The sequence below is a fragment of the Vicia villosa genome, linkage group LG1 (genome assembly GCF_029867415.1).
Source record: "Vicia villosa cultivar HV-30 ecotype Madison, WI linkage group LG1, Vvil1.0, whole genome shotgun sequence".
Taxonomy (NCBI): Eukaryota; Viridiplantae; Streptophyta; class Magnoliopsida; order Fabales; family Fabaceae; genus Vicia; species Vicia villosa.
Genome location: NC_081180.1, coordinates 89841406 through 89864737, shown reverse-complemented (window position 1 = coordinate 89864737; position 23332 = coordinate 89841406). Strand labels below are relative to the sequence as shown.

Sequence of the window (23332 nt, the reverse complement as noted above, 5' to 3'; positions counted from 1 at the left end):
ATTACAATGGTTTTCCACTTAGACAACTTCTAAGTCTTCTAGAGTATACTGATCACAACCTGGTCACTCTAGGAACAATCTGCTTAGATACCCTCTAAGACTTTCTAGAGTATATTGATCAACAACCTGATCACCCTAGTTCTTACAACTTAATGTAAACAAATTCTTTTAAGAGTTACAATGCTTCTTATAAAGCTATTATCACAACTGTGATTTTCTCTTAAGTTTAAGCTTAATCTCACTAATGTATTACAACAACAATGTAGTGAGGTTGATGATGAAGTTTGAGAGCTTTTGAATTGAACAACGTTTCTGTATATTTGCGCAAGAGTTGTGTATTCAGAATTCATCACTTAGCTTCTCATCAGAACTTCATATTTATAGGCGTTTGAGAAGATGACCGTTGGGAGCATTTAATGCTTTGCGTATTCCGTACAGCATTGCATTTAATGTTTCACTCTTTTGTCAACTACCTCGAGCCTATATTTCGCTGTGTCTACTGACGTTGCCTTTCATAGCTTTCAAAGTTCCTTTTGTCAGTCAGCGTAGCCTGCCAGCTAGTACTTGCTTCTGATCTGATGTTTGTGTGAACAACGTTTGAATATCCTCAGAGTCAAATAGCTTGGTGCAGAGCATCTTCTTGTCTTCTGACCTTGAAGTGCTTCTAAGCGTGATACCATGAGAACTTCAGTGTTTCTGCTTCTGATCTCAAGTTCTTCTGATGCTTCCATAGACCCATGTTCTGATTCTGCTTGACCATCTTCTGATGTCTTGCCAGACCATGTTCTGATGTTGCATGCTGAACCTTCTGAGTCAGTGCTTCTTGCGTTGATTTTGTGCATACTCTTTATATAATTCCTGAAATGGAAATTGCATAGTATTAGAGTACCACATTATCTCATACAAAATTCATATACATTGTTATCATCAAAACTAAGAATATTGATCAGAACAAATCTTGTTCTAACAAATGGTACAGTTTTTGGAAAGAGAAAGTGAAGCCTTTTTCTATAAGGGGTGGATTGTGGTATATGGAAGATTGTGAAGGATGGTTCATTTGTTCCTACACACGATGTCGATGATGTTTTAGTTTTAAAACCTGAAAAGGATTGGACCAAGGATGATATAGAAAAATATACAACGCATTTTGAAAGCAAAATTTTTCATCACTACCGCTCTCATTCTTGATGATTTTTTGCGAGTTTCTCATCGCGAGTCTGCAAAGAAATGTGAGACATCCTCCAAATTACCTATAAAGGAACTATTGACGTAAAGAAGGTAAAGTTGGACGCATTAACCCATGAGTATGAACTTTTCAAGAGGAAAGTTGAAGAGAACATAAATCAAATGCAAACACGATTTACACACATCGTGAATCATATGAGAACTCTGGGGAAAATATTTTCAAATTAGCAATTAGTTTTACAAATTCTTAGATGCTTAAATCATAGTTGGAATTCCAAATTCGATGCGATTTGTTAATCTAGGGATCTAGAAACTATGGACGAACGGACACCCTTTTTGAAAAATTGCAAGAACACGAGATGAAACTGAAAAGGCTTTTCATAGATGAGGAAGGAGAAAGGAAAAGCAAAAGTCAAGCATCAAAGCCGAGAAATTTGACTCTGACGGTGACTTGTCTCTTATCATAAAGAACTTCGGAATATTTATAAGGTATGAGAAGAAATAAAAATAGGAACAAGAAAAAGATGAAGAAAAAGCTTCATTTATCTCCTCATGCTACCTATATGGAAAGAAATAGCACATCTGACCAAATTGTCCTTTAGTTAAAAAGGAAAATTATAAGAAACCTAAGATACCCTATAAAATGGAAAGAAAACTTACATCACATAGAAATATAACGATATGGAATTCTCAGATGATGAAGAAGAAACCAACATTTATCGCATGGGAAATCATCAAGATGATGAGGTAACCTTTTATTTTTCCTATCATGATCTCTTTCCCATTTTTAAGAAGCTAATAAAAGAAACAAGCAAATAAGAAAAAATTGTTTCTAAATCCAAGAACACTATTTATTCTCTTGAATCTAAAAAAAACCTTGAGAAATAAATAGCAATTGTTAGAGAAATACAAAATAGTCTAGTTCAAAACTCTTCCACTTCAAACAAAGAGGATGGACCTAAGAAGTGTGAAAAATGTGATACTCTGGAAAAAAATTGCAATCTTCAAAAATACACTTGTCAAGTTCACCAAAGAAAGTGATAACTTTAATATTCCTTTAGGAAATCAAAGAGCTTCTTATAATAAAGTTGGTCTTAGTTGTGAACCCGACAATAATAGTTTTGAATTTGATCATCTTATCTCTTTCTAAGACTTTCTATTTCTCTTAACATGTTTTTATTTTTCAATTCAAGGGAAGATATAATGTCTTTGGAGGTAGAGTGAGAGGTTACCTCCATATGAGTGAGAGATAATATCTCCTAGGTAAAGTGAGAGATAATGTGAAATAAATCTTGAAAATAAAAGTGAGAGGTTACCTCATCATCTTGATGATGTGCCATGAGACAAATATTTGTTTGTTTCTTATCTGAGGATTTCATATCACCATTATCCTAGGATATGTATTCTCTTTTTACTTTTATCTGGGATTTCTCAAACTTTATTTGATTTTGGTTTCTTCTCTAGTTTTGAGGCCAGTTTGGCTTCATCTCATGTTCTTACAATTTACCTAAAAGTGTGTGTGTGTGTGTGTGTGTGTGTGTGTGTGTGTGTGTGTCCCTAGATTCACAAATTACAGTGACTTTAGAATGTCATCTAAAAATATTAAGAATTTCACAACTAGTTCCTCATCTGGAAAAAAATTCTCAGAGTTCTCATATGACTCACGATATAAGTAAACCTTGTTTACATCATATTTATTTTCTCTTCAAGTTTCATTGTAAAATATTCATACTCATGAGTTAATGTGCCCAACATTGACCTCTTTACCTTAGTCATTCCTTCATGGGTAATTTTGAGGATGTCCCACATTTCTTTTGCAGTATCACCACGAGAAACTCGCCAAAACTCATTAAAACCGAGAGCGATAATGATGATAGCTTTTACCTTCAAACTGTGCTGCACATTTCCTTTATCATTGATCCAATCCTTTTCAGGTTTGTTATCTACAACACCATTAACTTTTTGTTTAGAAACAAATTGACCTTCCTTCATAGGCTTCCAAATTCCACAATCAATACCTTTTATGAAAAAATTCATTTTCTCTTTCCACAAACTATACTTCTCCATTAAAGGGTGTGGGTTTGTTTAGTGAAAAATAGCTTAAAGAAATTTTTTCTCCTAGAACGATTAGTCTTTAACAGGAGTTAGGCTTTGATACCACTTGTTGGACAAGTGACTTCAAACACAAGAGGGGGTGAATTGTGGTATTCAAATTTTACGATTAGATTTTAGATTTTGTTACTTAAGAAATGAATTGAGTTAGTATTCTTTAAGATCATAGTAAAATGACTAGTGGAAAATAAAAACAATGAGTTAAATTGCAAAAATTAAGAAATAAGGGTTTAGAGAGATTGCACAAATGATTTATCCAGGTTCGTCTGAACATTGGCCTACTCCTGTGCGCAAGAGATCCTTAAGATTTTGACTATACGTTTAAGCTTTTACAAGTTATGCCCACAAATCTTGATACAAGCAGATATTGAGATTTTACAATGGCTTATAGCTAACCAAAATGAAAGCTTTTACCCAGGCTGAGCTAACGAGCCGCTTAGAGATTTTCAAGCTAATCTCAATAACCAAACTGAATTTTTTTTGACAAAGTTCTAGAACCACTTTGATATTAAAAAAATATGTTTAAAAGAGCTTTTAAGTGTGTGTGTGTGTGTGTGTGTGTGTGAGAGAGAGAGAGAGAGAGAGAGAGAGAGAGAGAGAGAGAGAGAGAGAGAGAGAGAGAGAGAGAGAGAGAGAGAGAGAGAGAGAGAGAGAGAGAGAGAGAGAGAGAGAGAGAGAGGAGAGAGAGAGAGAGAGAGATAGGCTTGATATATCTTCAAGTTTGGTCACCATCATTAGAGATTTGGAAATTTATCACCACCGACCTCATTAATCATTGGTGTTGTCGTCATCAAAACTTTAAGAAGGCTCTCAGCAGGATTATCAACTTCATACCTGCAAGCACATAAATCTACACCTTGAAACAAAAGTTTTCACTTAAAATTTTTTTGACCATAATGTTGACTTTAAATAGTTTTCTTGATTTTCAAGAAAATAGCTTGATTCTAGAGGACAACATGGTGAACCATCTTAAAAATATTGAACCGCTTGAGTTATTTTCACTAGATACTAGATAACATTTGATCTTAAGTGTTGTCATCATAAAAACTACACAACTACTCATTTGACTTATATATTTTCTATGTGTAAGCTCTATCTTTTTTGGATCATCGTGATAAAATATACAAGCACATAGATCCACAAGGTAGACAATGGAAACAACAATATCAGGGGTTGTGGAGAAAGGCAATCATGAACACTTCAGTAAGTCACCATCAGGATTTGTACGTTTACCGTCCTTGTGTCTCTCCCCTCTCTGAGAGTAACCATAAGCTCTATGCATTCCAACAAGTGGGTTACTTAAATATTGAATGCCTTACTTAAATTTAGGGCCCATACAGAGTGCTAGTTTCTCTTTATCAAGCCTAGCTTCTCAATTTTGGCCTACATGATGTTGCATGAGATCCTCCCATCAACAAGAATCCTTGACACTTTAAAATTGACTATTATGGTCATAATTACTAATGGAAAGATATCATTGGGAATTCCACCAACCTTACCACCATATTTGAACCCTATTAATGATCCATCATATGCTAATGTATTCCCCTTTTTGCCTACTGCCTCTTGTTCAATGACATGTTTCTTCACGGTCCCCTCGCATGATGCCTTTAGTTGGGTTAATCCTCTAGTGATATAAGTAACAAGTGCTTGTTTTCATTGTTGAAAGCATCTCAAAGGAGACCTCTAGAGACTCTAATTCCTTATTTGGGTATAAAACGGTGTTGACGTGAAAAACTTCTACGAAGGCTCCAAAATAAGTGTGTTACAACGCCTCTATCTTATTCAAGATTAAATTATAGATGTTTACAACAAGTTCTTGGCACCTTGCATCCCGAGTATGGCCTGGAGTTGTTGGAGATATTGAATCATTTGAATGATTCTATTGTTATGCAGGTTATAATACTTTATGTGGTTTAGATGATGACAAAAGAACAAATCTAAAATAATCATGAGCACCATTAAAATAAAAAAGATTGAAGTAGACAAAAAGAAAAGCTAGTAAGTTCTAGTGTTTAGAGCAAAGTTAGTTAGATACAAATATCAACGAGAGTTGTGAAAGCTCATCTGATTCCGTACTTTAATTTTTATTTATCTAGTTTGGGCCATCATGCTTATATAAGTATAATAGTTAAAACAATCCTTGATGAACCCAATGCCATATTCACATGACCATTGAATGGACACTAATGGTTGAGATGAGAATGACGGATTTGGATCCTCTCCAGCCAAATATCTCCTGCTCTCTCTTCTGCCCCCATCACAACCATTCATCCATATTTTATCTCTCTTTTTAAAATTGCATTTTTTTTTAATTTTTTTTGATGAATATTCAACCATTGGATTAGCACATGAGGAAAGGCTGAACAAAAACAGCAACAGGGAATCCATTTTCGAGAATGACGCCTTGCTTTAGTGTGGAGCTTTTCGGCGAGAATATATTGAATAAAAAATACATCTAGTTCTCAAATATATTAATTATTCATTATATCTAACAAGAAATCTTTTTCTTATAGTAACGACCATATAATTCTATTATTTTGTTATTATGGAACTACTTTGACAATAAACTTTAGATAATCGATTTATACTCATCAACTACAAATTATTTTCCCTCCCATCCTATAACATATCTTCTACTATTAAGCAATAATATTTTAAACAAAAAATATATTTAATTATTATTTAGTTGTATATAATTATTATAAATTAATTTTATAAAAATATATTTCCATTTTTTTTAAATTATTAATTTATAAATATAAAATTTATTCATATATATATATATATATATATATATATATATATATATATATATATATATATATATATATTTAGAGATTGAATCTTAAATCATATTGATTATTCAATGAATATAAAAATGTTAATTTTCTCTTATTATGAAGACCATAATATTATTATATAACTTTATTAATTTGTTATTATATAACTTCTCTAACATTAAACTTTGGAGAAACGATTTATAGTCTTCTACTACAAATTATTTGAGTGATCCTTCCCATCCTTTAATATATTTTGTAACATTATGAAGTAGTATTTTTTTAATATTTATTTGAATATATAGAATTATTTTTCAATTAATTTTATAAAATACATTTCTTCCATGTTTTTCTTTTAAAACAAAAATTATTAATTTATAAATATTAACAACTTATTTACATTAATATAAATAAACGTTAAAAGTTGTAAATTGAATCATAGACCATTAATTTACACTCATAGTTTAAATCCTAACCTTAAATGTTTCCCAAAGTATTTTGAATATGGTATTTTTGTAAAACAAAATTATTAATATATATATATATATATATATATATATATATATATATATATATATATATATATATATATATTGAATTTTACAAAAAAAAATCTTATTTTAAAAGACAAAGAAAAAGTAGAAAAATTCTTATGATTCAAAAATAAAAAATAAAAAATTTAATGAATATTTTTATATTTTTTATCCACCAGAGTCTACATAATTCGGCGGTAGAGATACGGGTTCGAATTTGTGACATCTTTCTTATTATTTTTTTATATTTTTAAGTAGTAAATATGGCCATTAAGCTATTACATAAAAGCTAATCATTTGTATTGTTTTAATTACATTTGTTAGTCAAAACAATTTGATATTTATATACAACTCCATTGTTTAATATAAAGTCATTTTAATATTTTCATATTTAAGAAATATTATCATTTTTATTAGGAAAAGAGATATTATAAAAAATTACAAAATTATTCTTTAACAATTTTATTGAAAGTATACATATTTTTAAAGAAAAAAAAAAAACTCAAAAGAGAGAATAATAAATAGTAAAAGGTATAATAGAAAAAATAACATTAATAATTTTTTGGCATTGTAGAACAATTTATAATTAAGTGCAATTTTTATTCTTGAAACGAATAATAACAATAAAAAGAAAAAAGTATTTTTTTATTAAGATGCCTCAATATATATAATAATTTTTTTTTGACTAAATACAGCGTGTTAGTTACTTTTACCATTTTCGTATCAATTGAAATTTCCAAAACAAAATCTTACTTTTACGACTTATATTCTTTTTCTTTTAGTCAAAAAAAAATAATTTCAAATAAAATATTTTAAGTTTTATCGAGATGAACATTTCAGTCAAAGAAATAAAATTTCCAAGATAGACATTTTAAATACTACATTAAGTTATACTCTTCTCTATATATATCGACCATATGTTTCTGTTTTTTCAACAACTGAAATGTCTCATCATATCATGAAGAGTCCAACACTCCAAAATTCCTATGTAATTTTCTGTGTGCATAGTTTTAATGCTCCTTATTTTTGTCTAAGAAAATAAACATTTCTTGTTTCTATTATTATTATTATTAACTACATTTTTTGGTGCAGATTATTTGTGTGATCTCTATAGTAGTGATATTAGGATCACAAGTAGCAGAATGTAGAGTGCAAAATTCTAAATTGGCTAGCTTTGATTACCCTGCCATTAATTGCAGAAAACACAGTGCAGTTTTGACAGATTTTGGAGCAGTTGGTGATGGCAAAACCTCAAACACAAAGGCTTTCAATTCAGCAATATCAAAACTTAGCCAATATTCAAATGATGGTGGTGCACAACTCATTGTTCCACCAGGTAAATGGTTAACCGGAAGCTTCAATCTCACTAGCCATTTCACTCTTTTTCTCCAAAAAGACGCTGTGATTCTCGCATCCCAGGTATATATGTATATACTTTTATTTCTTACATCTCAAAATGTTATAAACAATGTTATTTAATTTTCATGATATACACAGGATGAATCCGAATGGCCTCAACTTCCGATATTACCGTCTTATGGAAGAGGAAGAGATGCACCTAAAGGAAGATATAGTAGTCTCATTTTCGGAACTCACCTCACTGATGTTATAATAACTGGTAACTATTTACACCGTTGTTAAAGATTATAAAGTTTATGTTAAAATGGGGAACTTGACCTATTGGAATTTGTTCATAAGGTGACAATGGAACAATTGATGGACAAGGATCTTCTTGGTGGAAAAAATTCAAGTCAGGTCAATTGACACTTACTAGGCCATACTTGATTGAACTCATGTACTCTGATCAAATACAGATCTCACATCTCACTTTGCTTAACTCTCCAACTTGGTTTGTCCATCCAATTTATAGCAGGTTTGATGAGACACCATATTTTGAATTTTCAAAACCCTAATCCATTATATTATTTCATTATTCTGATCAATCTCTTTATTTTATCAGTAACATAATTGTAAACGGACTCACCATTCTTGCACCAGTGGACTCTCCAAACACAGATGGAATCAATCCAGGTAATATATATGGATAATTTCACCAACTTTTGATGACAAAGAGACCATGACCGATTGATAATTTTTCTTAACAGATTCGTCGACCAACGTTAGGATTGAAGACAACTACATTGTATCTGGTGACGATTGTATTGCGATAAAAAGTGGATGGGATGAGTATGGAATCAAAGTCGGAAAGCCGTCTCAACACATTATCATAAGAAGGCTAACATGTATATCGCCCGATAGTGCTATGATTGCGTTAGGGAGTGAAATGTCAGGTGGAATCCAAGATGTAAGAGCTGAAGACATAACTGCTATCACAACAGAATCAGCTGTTAGAATCAAATCCGCTATCGGTAGAGGCGCGTTTGTGAAGGACATATTTGTTAAAGGAATGAATTTGAACACAATGAAATATGTGTTTTGGATGACAGGGACTTATGGACAACACCCTGATAAAGGTTTTGATCCAAAGGCACTGCCGAAAGTTAGTGGAATAAATTATAGAGATGTAACAGCTAAGAATGTGACAATTGCAGGTAAACTTGAAGGAATTTCTGGCGATCCTTTTACTGGAATATGTGTTTCTAATGTGACTATTGAAATGATTGAAAAAAAGTCAAAGAAACTTCCATGGAATTGTACTGATGTTGCTGGAGTTTCAAGCAATGTGAGTCCTCAGCCTTGTGAATTGCTGCCAGTGAAGAAAGAAAAATATGATTGTCCTTATCCAAGTGACAAATTGCCTATAGAAGATGTTCAGTTCAAAACTTGTTCCTTTAAGAGTAGTGTATTTTGATAATACTATGGTTGATGTATTTACACTTTTAACACTATTATATAGTGGTATTGTTATGAAAGAAAGGGTTGTTTTCTTTCATAAGGATATGTTTGCTAGTAAATGTTTTAAAAGGAATTAATAATATAAATAATATTTAGTCTGCTATAAATCACTCTCTCGGTTTTTTTTAAGTAAACAAGATATTACATAAATCAGAGAACTAAGAATTCTCCAACCTGTTTACAAAAGGGAAGGCGAACGCCCAACAAAAAAAATTACAATACAATTATAATTACGACAAGAACTGCAAAGGCTCTTTGACGAAATCGTAATAAAAATAATTGTAATAAGTAATCTCTCAACAAAAAGACCACCTTCACACTATAATTTTGATATTCCAAACCAAGTGTTGGAGCGGTAAAGCGGCAAGCAACAAAAGTTTTGGAAATATTTATCCGGAAATTTATCGTGTCCACAGAGATTAGTGCTACCGAACTGTCATTCAACAGTTTCCAAAGTTATGAGTTTGGATGGAATAGTTAAAACATAAAAACATAAAAGTAAATATCAACACAAAAAGAATTCATTTTTCAGAAAGAAGAGACTTATCAGGCATTGCATATAATCTACTTCTCACAAACTTATACTTATCGATCGGATATACTCAACCAACAATACTCATCAATATCATCAAGCATCGCTCACACCCTAAGTCATTTCTAACCCAAAGTAGAGAGAACTACTATATCATCTCGGCGACGATCTCTCAGCCAACCTCAACAACACAGTAGACAATCGTATTGCTCGTGTCGACGATCTCTCAACTAACACAAACAAGATAGAGGCATTAAGCTTTGATACCCACGGCGAATATTAGCTCCAAAATACTATCTCTAAAGTCTAGAACTAATAGATATCCATCCCCAATTAAGATTTGTGAGGTATATGTCTATAACAACCCAAATCCAAACATAAAGATTAAGGAAGACATCAATAATGATTTGTAAAGCAAACTTTATACAACACCATGATCAACAAATATACATGAGTTCAAAGTAAAATCATATACAAAATCCAACCAAAGAGAAATACACAAAGAAGAAGAGAAATGAACCAAAAATCTCCCAGTTTGTCAGCTCCGATTGATGATTAATCCACCTTCAATCATCCAAATGCAAGCTCCATAGTTGTTTTTTAAGCTAATCTACCTAAAAAATGTTTGGTGATGGAGTGGGAGTAAAAAATACCCAAACCATAACCTAAAAAATGTGTTTTTGGCCCTTAAAACGTGTTTCTGTCAGCACCGCTTGCCCGACGGCTAAACGGCTCGCCCAGCGGCTCAAAACAACAACTTTTTCACGTTTTTTGGTTTGTCTGGCTCGCCCAGCGAGCCCAAAATTCGCCCGGAGAGTTACACCAGAAACAACATAAAATTCTACACTGTTTCGGTCATAACTTGAGAATCGTAACTCCGATTTGTGTCTGGTTCGAAGCGTTGGAAAGCTTATTCAATGCTATATCTAACTATGAATAAATATCAATGCTTGAGTACCTACAAAAATGAGATGAAAACAATTAAACTCAATGATATTTACACGATAACGCAATAGATACACTATAACGAAAACTATACTAAATATTGGCTAAAGTTGAGGTTTATTGATGAAAAAAATGAATTAAGCCGGTGAGTGCTAATTATTCACACTCAAATTTACAACAATTTATCACTCATCACCAAGTCATCAAAATTCCAATCCTCTTCCATAAAACAAATCCCATTCCTACCCAACCAAATAGAACATGTCGTAGCCAACCATACCATATCTAACTTCTTTACATCTATCTTTTTTGATTTACAAAGCGAGTGTCAATCCATAAAACTCAACAAACTTTCCTCCTTCTCTATCTCCCCTTTACCTATCCACAACGCTATTTCCTTCCAAATATTCTTTACATAAGAACAAGAAAAAAAATAATGATCTCGATTTTCCAAATGAAATCTACAAAAAGAGCACTTTAAATTATCAAAAGGAATCGAGACACCTCTTAGCCCCAAAAGATCTTTTGTTGAAAGCCTATTAGCTAGAAGCCTCCACCTAAAAGCCTTAATCTTGAAAGGCACTTCCGACTTCCAAACCAACCTCTTCGCCTCATGAAATCTACAATTAGGACCATATAAAATACGCTTACTCGCATAAACCTCATAGCACGAAGCTACCAAAAAGCCATCGCTACTATTGGGCACCCACTCCACTTTGTCCTTCTCCTCACCCAAATTCCCAAAAGCCTCCAAAATTGTCATTAATCCCCAATCGGCCAACCTTAAAGAATTATCCAACCAACCCTCTGGAATACCTAAGTCCCCCCGCCTCCACTCACTATCCACCCAACCCCCCATAGCCGCCACCGATACCCCTTTTAAACGCGACACCTCAAAGAGATCCGAAAACTCATCCTTCAAAACCATCCCCTCCAACCAATTCGTCTCCCAAAATGGAGTATTAAACCCATTATGAGTTAAAAACCTACAAGAAGAAGAAAAAGAATCAAGATTAAATTTACTCCCTATGTTAACGATGTCCTTCCACCAAAAGGACGCCCTCCTCATTTCTTTCGAAGATACTTCGCCTCCCAAAATCTTCACCGCTAAATCACTACAGAGCCTTTAAAATTTTGAAACAAAGAGAGTCCACTCCTTGAAGAATATTCCACCTCCACTTACTCAAAAGAGCCAAATTAAAATCCATGTCTTTAACCCCTAACCCCCCCCCCCCCCTTTTTCAAAAGGTTGAGTTACATCCCTCCATCTAATCCAATGAATACACCTCTTCTCATCCATTCCTCCCCAAAGAAAGCTACTTTGGATACTCGTTAGCTCATTTTCCACCTTCTTCGGCACCTTGTAAATTGACTTAGTGAATACGGTTAAAGAACTCAAAATAAACTTCAATAAAGTTATTCTTCCTCCTAAATTAATAAACCTATTTTTCCACCTGGACAACCTCTTTCTCATCTTGGAAATGATCGGTCTCCAAGTCTCAACTTTCCTCGAATTAAACCCCACCAGTATTCCAAGAAAGTAAAAATTACTCAATGATAAGTTTTTTTCCTGCACTCAACTTTTTTTCACTCTATTTATAATTATTGGATCTTAATCGCACGGTTTAAAAGACAGATTATTGCTTTTTTATATAATTAAAAAATGCTAATTTTAAATTTTAGAGAAGCTTATGTGCATGACCCCGCAAATCACCTCTCTTTTTGCACAAAGTATTTTCTCAAACTGGAAAAAAAACTTGATTAAAACGTCTTTTCTCTTTCAAAAAAATTATTTTTAAGGAGATCAGATACCGCTAACTTTAATTTGTTTATGAAAAAGATTGAAAAGATATAATATTGTTCAATCTCAATTTAAAAATCGGATTCGCCCGTCATTTACAAATAGTCGACTATCAATTTCGGCTAGAAAAGATATAAACACCTTATTTTCTAATAAAATGTTGAGAAAAAGGGATATGCACTGACATTGTAATATTTTTACACTGTCAACCAAGCACAACCATATATAAATTAAAACACAATTTTAATTTAAAAAAACTAATATCACATGACAAGTGTAAAGATTTTGATTATGTTATCATGGATGGTTTTTCCAAGAAGGAAGGAAGTTTGTCTGTCATCCACAATAACATTGATTACCTTACTTAGTATAGCAGTGAGGATTTTAGAGATAATTTTATAGAGATTGGTGCAACAAGCAATAGGTTTCATCTCCCTCAAAATCTTGGCATCCTTAGTCTTTGGAATAAGAGTTACCAAAGCACAATTAGCACCTATGTATAACCTGTTATTCATGAAAAAATCCTGGACAACATGTATCACATCATACTTTACCATATTCCAGTAAGTTTTGAAGAATTTGGCGTTGTAGCCATCAATCCCAAGGGTCTTATCATCTCTCATTCCTTTAACAGCAGCCCAGATTTCTACCTCAGTAACTGATTGAGTAAGACTTTCCTGATGCTCATTGTGTAATTGGGGACCTCTCCTCAAAGAAGTTATGTCGACTTGCTTTAGAAAGGGAGATTCAATGCACTTGAACTCAATCAACTTCTTACCATGATAATATTATAATTCATTGATGAAGATTTGCTTAATTTTAGCTATGAGGTTAGCAAAAAAATAAGTGTAGTTTCCATCTTCAAGATTGATCAAATCTATTTTAGAGTTTTGCTGTAAAATTTTGATCAAATCTATTTTAGACTTTTGCTGTAAAATTTTCTCTTCAATCTCAATGTTTTTGATCACTTCCTCAGTCCAAAACTTCACTTGTTGACATTACACGGTATTTAAAATGTCCCCATCCAAAAGTTTTTAGGCATTATCAAGTTTATATCTAATCTCCTAGATCTTCTTAACTGCACCAGTTATGTGTCTATTCAGCTTACTAAGAATTGGTTGAAGCTTCCTCCAAACTTTATACTTGGGTTTCTCAGGCTCATCATTTCTTCAACTATTTTTGATGAGATCCATGTATTCAGGGTTACCAACCACACAGTTTAAGAACTTGAATCTTTGTCTCTGTTTCTGAGCTATTCTTCAAGTATCCAGTCTAACTCTCAAAGAGGAATGGTCAGATATGTGTGGATTGAGAACCTCAATCTCACAGTTGAGGAAAGTAGTGAACCAATCAGAGTTACACAAGGCTTTGTCAATCTTAGAATAGATCAAACCAGTAGTGTGTTTATCATATCAAGTGAAATGGTTGCCTTTTGTATCATGCTCAAACAAGCCATTTACATCCATCATTTGTTCCATGCCCACATACTTAGATTCCTGAACATCATTGCCACCTATTTTATCAATGATTTAGAGTACATTGTTAAATCACCAATGACTATCCAAGGCCTTGTTATGGATCCTCCTATATCTTTGAGGTTTTCCCATAGTTTCCTTCTATTACCAAGTTTATTGTGAGCATACACAGTAGTCAGATAATGAGAAAAACCTCCATTTATTTGGGAAACTTCACTATGAATATATTGTTCAGTTTTGCGAATTTAAGTCACATTCCAAAACTTAGGATTCCAAAGCAACCAGATCCTACCATTATTGTGGTACTAATAGCTATCAATATAATTCCATTCATAGCCTAGGGTTTTCCTAACAATATCAATACTCATTATTCTAACTTTAGTTTCAAGTAAGGCTAGACAGTTTACCGGAATTTTCTTGAGGTGTGATCCAGCCTCAATGCATCTAGCACATTTATTTAGCCCTCTCACATTTCAAATAAGCATCATGGGAATTTTTTTTTCAAAACCAAAACTTTCTCCAAGTAGAAGCGCTTCAAATCCATTGTTACAGTCTATAATTGTATCATTTAGAATTTTCTCTTTTCCTCTATTCTTTTTTACACACTTGGCTGCAGTCTACCTTATCCCTCTGTCCTCTTTATTTCCTTTCGTGCTTTCCTTTTCCACCAGGTTCTTTGGTTCTTCAATTATCACAACCTCTTTCATGGACTTGTCTTTTTTGAGCTCTCAATCTTGCTTCTTTTCATTTTTTCTCTCTAGCATTTCCTTCTTCTATTTGCACTAATGTCCCACCTAATTACATATGGTACTGTATGGTGGTTTCCACTCATACTCCACTTGTTGTATCATTTTAGCTCCTTGAGGATCTTTGATGGTGATATGATGTTTCAATTCCACTATAACATCCACCTCAATTAGGACTCTAGCATATGATACCCTTAATTTCTTGGCAGTGCATTCATCCGTCAAAATAGATTTACCAATTGCACTAGCTATCTTCCTAATGTTTTTATCTCCTTAATAGACAAGAGGTAATTATGGAAATATGGTCCAAATCGGTAGTACCCTTAGAACATCATCCTTCAAAGTAAAAGTTGGTGTCCATTCATGCAACAAGATTGGTTTCTGGTATATGGTATAAGGCCCCCTCATAAGAACCGCACCCTTGTCCACTCAAGTTTTAAATCGATTAAGAAAGTATCCTTCATCATTGTAGTATAATTCTGGGAAAGCTACAAAATTCCATTTATTTATCATAAATTTCTTAACAACGTTTATTGAAAGCTCATCACCTATAGCGTACATGATGAGGGCGTTCTTCCAAAAATATTTTTTAGATGCCACATCTTGTTCCTTAAGCTGAACCTCCACTTCACCATCGATAATCAGAGGTGCAGTATATGTAATCCCAATTTCATTTGAAGGTAATTGGTTCCCCTTGATAACATCAACCCAAAGTTGTGGTGGTTTATCATCAACTATTTCCTCTTTTGTATGTTTTCCTCTAAAATCGTCTCCAAATTAGGTATCTCTTTCTCGTGGTTATTTTCAATCGCACCGCTGTTACTTGTGTTTCCATCCTTCCCATATGAGTTTGGTGTTGGCGAGAACACTCTAGCCCTCTCCGATGGAGTCATTCCCACCTTCTTCTTCGGCCGGCTATGTCCCATCCCCAAACCAAGAAATTTACAAGTAGTTTAAACCCTAATTCCTCCTTGTAGCAGTCCCTAACCCTAAGGCTAGGAGTTTAAACCATTACGAAGAAGACTTAGTTCTAAAACTCTAATAATCGATGTTCACAATGTTATCGGAGCTCGCTAAGTCAAAAATCGCCTTATTAAACCTTTTCTTTTCAATATTAAACCTTTTCTTTTCAATATATTAATTAAAATACTCTTTGGTCAACTATTGAAAATAATAATAATAATAATTATTATTATTATGGGTTAAATATATTTTTGGTCCTCATAAATATTGCAGATTTCGTTTTTAGTCCCTCTAAATATTTTCTTCAAAGAATGGTCTTTTTAAAATTTTCCATCACTTTTGGTCCCTTCTACTAACGTCCGTAAACATAGCTGATGTGGCACTGCCATGTGGCAATACTAGCGTGACAAAGATGCTGACATGGATGTCACATGGCATTTTTTTCCTATTTTTTATTATTTTTATATAAATTTTATTTATAGTAACACATAATTCGTTATAAAATTTGTTGCTAACCTGAACATCATATAAGAATCCATAATCTGTAGCTAATCTACAACTTATATGTAGCTAATTTCTAACTATTTCAAACACATCATTCTTATAACCTAGACTTCGTTATTTTTCATGATTTTTCACAATAAAGTTGATCACATTGTAAGGATATCTTAAACAAAAATTAATTTTTTTTTACTTGAGATGAAATAAATATGAATTTTTTTACGAGTTGATTTTCTTTAAAATGAAAACAAGGAAAACGTTAGCATATAATTGATTTTTAGGCTACTATTTTTCACGGAGTTATATCATAACACATAAAAAAAATCTATAAATTGTCATGGCATTTCGAATAAGTCTAAATTTATTTTAATTTTTTGATCGAAACACATATAAATGTGTTTTTTTTCAAGTGACGAAATGAGAAATTTAACCCTATTGGTTATAAAACAGCATACATGCTTTAATTTTTTTCACATTAGTGTATCAAATTATAAGGATCTCTCCCACAAAAAAATGATTTTTTTTTTTCATGAGGTGAATTTAATAAGAATTTTTTAAATGCCAATTTTTCACAAAACGGAAACAACGCAACATTGAAATATGTGTTTTAATTAAAAAATTAAAATTAATTGAAACTTATTTGGAATGCAATGAAAATTTTCATATACTTTACATATATTATGATATACCTTTATGCAAAATAATAGCTTAAAACTCGATCATATGATAAAATTTTCCTTATTTGCGTTTTATAGAAAATTGACTTGTAAAATAATTAATATTTAATTTATCTCAAGTAAAAAAAATAAATTTTTGTGAGAAATATCCTTATAATGTGATTAACTCCCTGCAAAAATTCATGAAATATTATTATTATTATTATTATTATTATTATTATTATTATTATTATTATTATTATTATTATTATGTTGATGGGTATTTCCGAGCCTTTACTCAGTCTCTTAATAATAATATTAAGTTAAAACTTTTGGTATTAATAATAATAATAATGATAATAGTAATAATAATAATAATAATAATAATAATAATAATAATAATATAATAATAATAATAATAATAATATATTATCTTAATTTATTTTATTTTTTATTGAATAAAACATAATCTTTGATTTTTTTATTTATTTATAATATTCGACCATTCTTTTATTAACGTGTAGAATAAATATCTTAATAAAATTTATATGAATTTTCAAAATATTTTTTTAACTTTTAATTTTAAGTATATTAAATTAACATTTTTAATTTAAAAAATATTTTTTATTAAGAATTTTTATGACAACAAATTTTATAAATATTTAGTAAAATAAATTTAATTATTGTCAATAATTCAGATATCTGTCTTTTAATAAAATTTTCACAAAAGAATTGTCTAACATTATCTTTCTTAAAATTATAGCATTTCATAATATGAATATTATTATTAAATATAAAGAACTTCTCTTCATAATATAAATTAAATTTAATTACATTTTTATCTCCTATTTTACCTGAATCATGAAATTGGTCATTCAATTTTCAATTCAAATAGTTTTGGTTTCCTTGTACTTACACTTAATATTTTCATTTTTCAAATGATAATTTTTGTGTGAAACATGATAAATGATCCTATATAAACATATTATAGAATTTTATAGATAAAAATATATTAAAGCATAAACCTCTTATCGCTTTTTTAATAAAAAAACATAAGAGGAAACCAAAAGAATTGAATTGGAATGCACTTTTAATCGTAACCGTTAAAATTTAAATTATGTTTGACTTTTATTTTAATTATATAAAAAATAATGATTAGGAATGTTTGTGATAGATTGATTGTGTAAAACTTTTTACATTGACAGGGCATGACAATTAATCTCTTTTGTAAATTGGATAAATTTGAGAAAACAATCTGTAATTTAGCCTATGAATTAGCACAATTTAATTAAAAAAAATTATAATTATAAATTTAATGAAATTTTGATTTAAATTGAAACTTTAATATTTAAAAAAAAATAATGAGATATTGCTTTTGAAAAATATCTAAAAAATAAACTGCATCATATATTAAAGGGAAAATAAATTATATCGATTGAATAGACATTTTATTATACATCTAATTATATATCTTTTATTTCAATACCACATATGTAAAATATATTTTTTTATTGTTTATCATATGAAGACCGTTATATCTCCTAATACTATGCGTTGTTACTGCATGCGTGTAAGGAAATATGTCATAACAAAAAAAAATTTAATTTGAAAATATATGTTCATTCTCTATTTATTAATTTTCATAGTAATTATTAAGTTCATTAATTTAATATTTATTAATTTTCATAGTAATTATTAAGTTCATTAATTTAATTTTATACTGTGTGAATATTAAATTATAAAATCATGTTTATTGCTTCACTAAACGGTGAACACAAGTATTTTTGTAATTAGATATCTTTTATTTCAATATCACATATGTAAAAATATTTTTTTTATTGTTTACCGTTTGAAAACCGTTATATCTCCTAATACTATTTATTGTTACCGCATGCGTGTAAGGAAATATACCATAATAAAAGAAACCTTAATTTGAAAATATATGTTAATTCTCTGTTTATTAATTTTCAGAGTAATTATTAAGTTATTGCTTCACTAAACGGTGAACACAAGTATTTTTGTATATGTCTACTTACTTAATATAAATGTAAGGTTGTGATGATGGCAACCTAGACAAAACCCTAGCTAAATGATGATGTGTCAATCTAACAAATTTTTCCAAATAAAAAACTCATTAAAATTGATATTTCTTAATAAAACTCTTCATTCCTTTAATTAAGAATTTTAATTCAAAAACTAAAAAGTGAATTTTATTTTAAAAATCTCTAAAATTATAACTAATAATAATATGAAAGTATAAAATAAAAAATAATTTCATTTTAATAATTATTATATTTTAAATAATACACTTCAATGGTGGGTTTATCTTTAATATTTTTTATTTTATTAATTTGTAACCCAAATAAAAAACTCACTAAAATTGATATTTCTTAATAAAACTCTTCATTCTTTTAATTTTAATTCAAAAAATAAAAAGTGAATTTTATTTTAATAATCTCTAAAATTATAAATAATAACAATATGAAAGTATAAAATAAAAAAGAATTTCATTTTAATAATTATTATATTTTAAATAATACACTTCAATGGTGAGTTTATCTTGAATATTTTTTATTTTATTAATTTGTAAAAAAATCAAAAAAAAATTATGAATTTGTAAATTTAAATGTTTTATTTTAAAAAATATTGACTTAATTGAAAATAAAAAAATAATTGAAATTTTACAGGTTAGATTATATAATAATGCACTTTTATTTTAATAATCTCTGAAATTATAACTAATAATAATATGAAAGTATAAAATAAAAAAGAATTTCATTTTAATAATTATTATATTTTAAATAATACACTTCAATGGTGAGTTTATCTTTAATATTTTTTATTTTATTAATTTATAAAAAATAAAATAAATTTTATGAATTTCTAAATTTAAATGTTTTATTTTAAAAAATATTGTCTTAATTGAAAGAAATATATAATTGAAAAATTTACAGTTTTTTTTTTTTTTTTGACAAAAGCAAACTCAACATATTTCATTCATAACACAAAGCTCAATACAAGGAGGTATCACATTAAAAATCCTACGCCTAGTCCAAGAATTGGTCGCCTTAGCTAACGTATGGGCAACCGAATTCGCTTGGCGCTTAATGAACTTTACCTCAAAGTTCGGAAATAAGCATAACATATCCTGAATAGATCTAATGATAAAACTAAACTCAGAGGAGCCGACATGTTTAGCTTTTACAGAATTGACAACAACTTGACAATCACTTTCAAAGACAACATGAGAAAATTGGGAGGAGATAGCATGTTGGATTGCTTCCTTCAAAGCAATGGCTTCAGCTTCAAAGACCGAAAGCAAGCCTACATCCCATGAAATACCTGCTCTGATAAAACTCCCCATATGATCCCTAAAGCACCAACCTCTATTAATAGTACCACGAAAAAAATTTACAGGTTAGATTATATAATAATGTACTTTTTAAATTTAAATTCTTTTTTTTTCTATAGTGTATATTAGTTATGTTTTTTATGTTTCACAAATATTTTTATGCAATAAAATAATTAACTAATTATAGAAGATCCAGTCAAATATTTCATTCTCCTTAATTATTGTGTTTATCAGTTTCACATTTATTCTAAATTTAAAACTTATAATGAATATGAATTTAATTGGCTCTATCAATTTTTAACGTCTAAATCATGATTCATTATATTTGTTTTTACAAATATTACTCCTCACTTAATTTGTATTCAATTTATAACAGCTCTAAATCTAATTCATTTTTTTTGTCGGTCATTAATCAACGCAAACCTTATATTATAATCAATGCAAACCTTAATATGTTTTTTATACAAATTGATTGCATTCGTGTAATATAAATACATAATAGATGAACAAAAATAAATAATAATTAAGAAATAATATTAATAAATATAGTAATCATTGTTATTAATTTTATGTATCATTACACACTTTTGAATACTAATAATAATAAGGCTAAATTACAGTTTTGGTCCCCCTGTTTTAGGTTTTTCACGATTTTGGTCCCCCTATTTTCTTTTTAAACAGTTTTGGTCCCCATCTCAATTTTGATGCAACTGTTCATGTACTATTCATGTACGGACATGTACTGTTCATGTACGGACATGTACTGTTCATGCACTATTCATGGACAAAATTGGGATGGGGGATCAAAACTGTTTAAAAAGAAAATAGGGGGACCAAAATCGTGAAAAACCTAAAATAGGGGGACCAAAACTGTAATTTAGCCTAATAATAATAATATTATTTATTTAAATTATTTTAAATTTAAAAACCTAGAAGATTTTATATTTATGAGTTTCTATTTTTTTAATTTGTAAAAAAAAAATCATGAGTTTGTAAATTTAAGTGTCTTAATTTAAATTATTTTTTTGTATGGTTTATTTTAATGGAATTTTATAAAATTTAATAGGTTAGAATTAGAGAAAGCGTAACAACCCCTGGTTCTTTTAAACTTTTAAAATTATATTTTATTTAAATAATTTATATATTATTTTTATAATAAATACCACATAATAAAATATAAAAAAAACTCTAAAATTTTTTAATAGTCCTAAATTTTAACTTTATTTTCTAATTTTAATATTACTTTAATTTTAATTGTAATAGTATATTTTAGTGGAAATTATTCTAAATCTATAACATTCTCTTTTATATTCTATAACTAACCATCACTTTTTTGTTTTTTGGTTTTTTCATCTCTTTAACTCTTCATTAAAGGTGTTAGAAATTTTTATTTTAGTGCAATACTTTATTTTTGTTTATCTGTTACTGTTTTTCTATTGGTAAAATAATTAACTTCTAAAAAATGAGAGGTCATAATAATAGTATTAATAATATTCTATGATAACGACTATAAAATAGTGTCTTTTTGTATTCTTACAAACCTTTATAACCACTCTTAATCCCACCTTCATTATTTACCAATTTCATTTGCTACCATTTTCACCTATTTGTTCTTTTCTAGGATTTTCATGTCTCATAAGATTTTTTTCTAATAACTATTTATAAATTTGTTTATCTTATTGTTAAATTTCATACTCATTTATTCTATTTTTATGTAAAATACAATATATGTTTTTGCAGGCTTAGCGAAGATAAAATATTGCAAGCATATATAATAAAAATTATATTTGCTTTGGAAAACCTATATCAAAAGTGATTCATTGGGGCACTACTGTGGATAAAACATTTAGATAAAATTTCTTGAAATCTCAAAATTAGAGGTTAAATTGTAAGTCACTTAATAAATATTTGAATATAAGAATAATGGTCAAATTGTAAGTCACCTAATAAATCCTTGGATATAAGAATAATTGTCAAATTGTAAAGTCATTTAACTTAATTTGCTTCCATATAATGTAATATAGATACACTGATAAAAAATTCTTTTTGCTTTCACACCGGTTCCAACCTACATAGTAGATCGACTAATCCGGCTCGTGCTACGTATCCTAAAAAAAATTATATGATGAAATACATATTTAGATTTTTTGATTTATATTTTTATATTTTTTATATTTACTGATAAATGTTTTTCTTTCCTTTATTAATTTAGTGAGATAGATCACGCCCTCCCACTATTGAAAATTTCTTCTTCTTATTAATTTATATTGATAAATTTTGTTTATAAGATGTATTAGAGTTTATATTAATTTAAATACAAATGATTCACGAAAATATTGATATGATGTAATCAATTTAATAAATAAAAAATTGTATTACTATAATTAATTCATAGTATTGAAGATGTTTGTATTAAATTATATTAAAAAAGTATTCACTTTTTAAGTTGATTGTATTGCACATGATTATATTTTTTAATTTATGTACATTTTGTTTTTATTTTTTTAAGAAATTAAATTAAAATACCTATCACACTAAAATATTATGTTGTATATGATTAAAAAAATATTTGAAAAAAATATGATTTTGTTTTATTGTTATTTTAAATAGAAATAATTAATGAAAATATATTGATATGGTGAAATCAATTTAATAAATAAAAAATTGTATTAATATAATTAATTGATACTATTGAAGATGTTTGTATTAAATTATATTGAAAAAAATTCACTTTTTAAGTTGATTGTGTTGGAAATAATTATATTCTTTAACTTATTTACATTTTGTGTTTATTTTGTTAAGAAATCGGATTAAAATACCTACCACACTAAAATAATTTATTGTATAGAATAAAAAAAAATATTTGAAAAAAATATTTGATAAACTTTTACCACA

The 23332-nt window shown here is 29.3% G+C and overlaps 1 protein-coding gene across 1 annotated transcript; it reads left to right on the top strand.

The window, feature by feature from the left end:
- Positions 1-4744: 4744 nt before the first annotated feature.
- LOC131648898 (probable polygalacturonase) lies at positions 4745-9505 on the top strand. The gene is made up of 6 exons (XM_058918634.1): positions 4745-4837; positions 7703-8029; positions 8108-8228; positions 8309-8483; positions 8571-8641; positions 8716-9505. Exons 1-6 carry the CDS (start codon positions 4745-4747, stop codon positions 9420-9422), a joined length of 1494 nt encoding a protein of 497 aa, XP_058774617.1. The 3' UTR covers positions 9423-9505.
- Positions 9506-23332: the final 13827 nt, after the last annotated feature.

Bases quoted from the DNA above. Each gene is read 5' to 3' on its own strand.
- LOC131648898 (XM_058918634.1), top strand. From the start codon at position 4,745: ATGGTCATAATTACTAATGGAAAGATATCATTGGGAATTCCACCAACC. The intron at 8,229-8,308 runs GTAACTATTTAC...TTTGTTCATAAG, and splicing joins CACTGATGTTATAATAACTG to GTGACAATGGAACAATTGAT. The intron at 8,642-8,715 runs GTAATATATATG...TTTTCTTAACAG, and splicing joins CACAGATGGAATCAATCCAG to ATTCGTCGACCAACGTTAGG.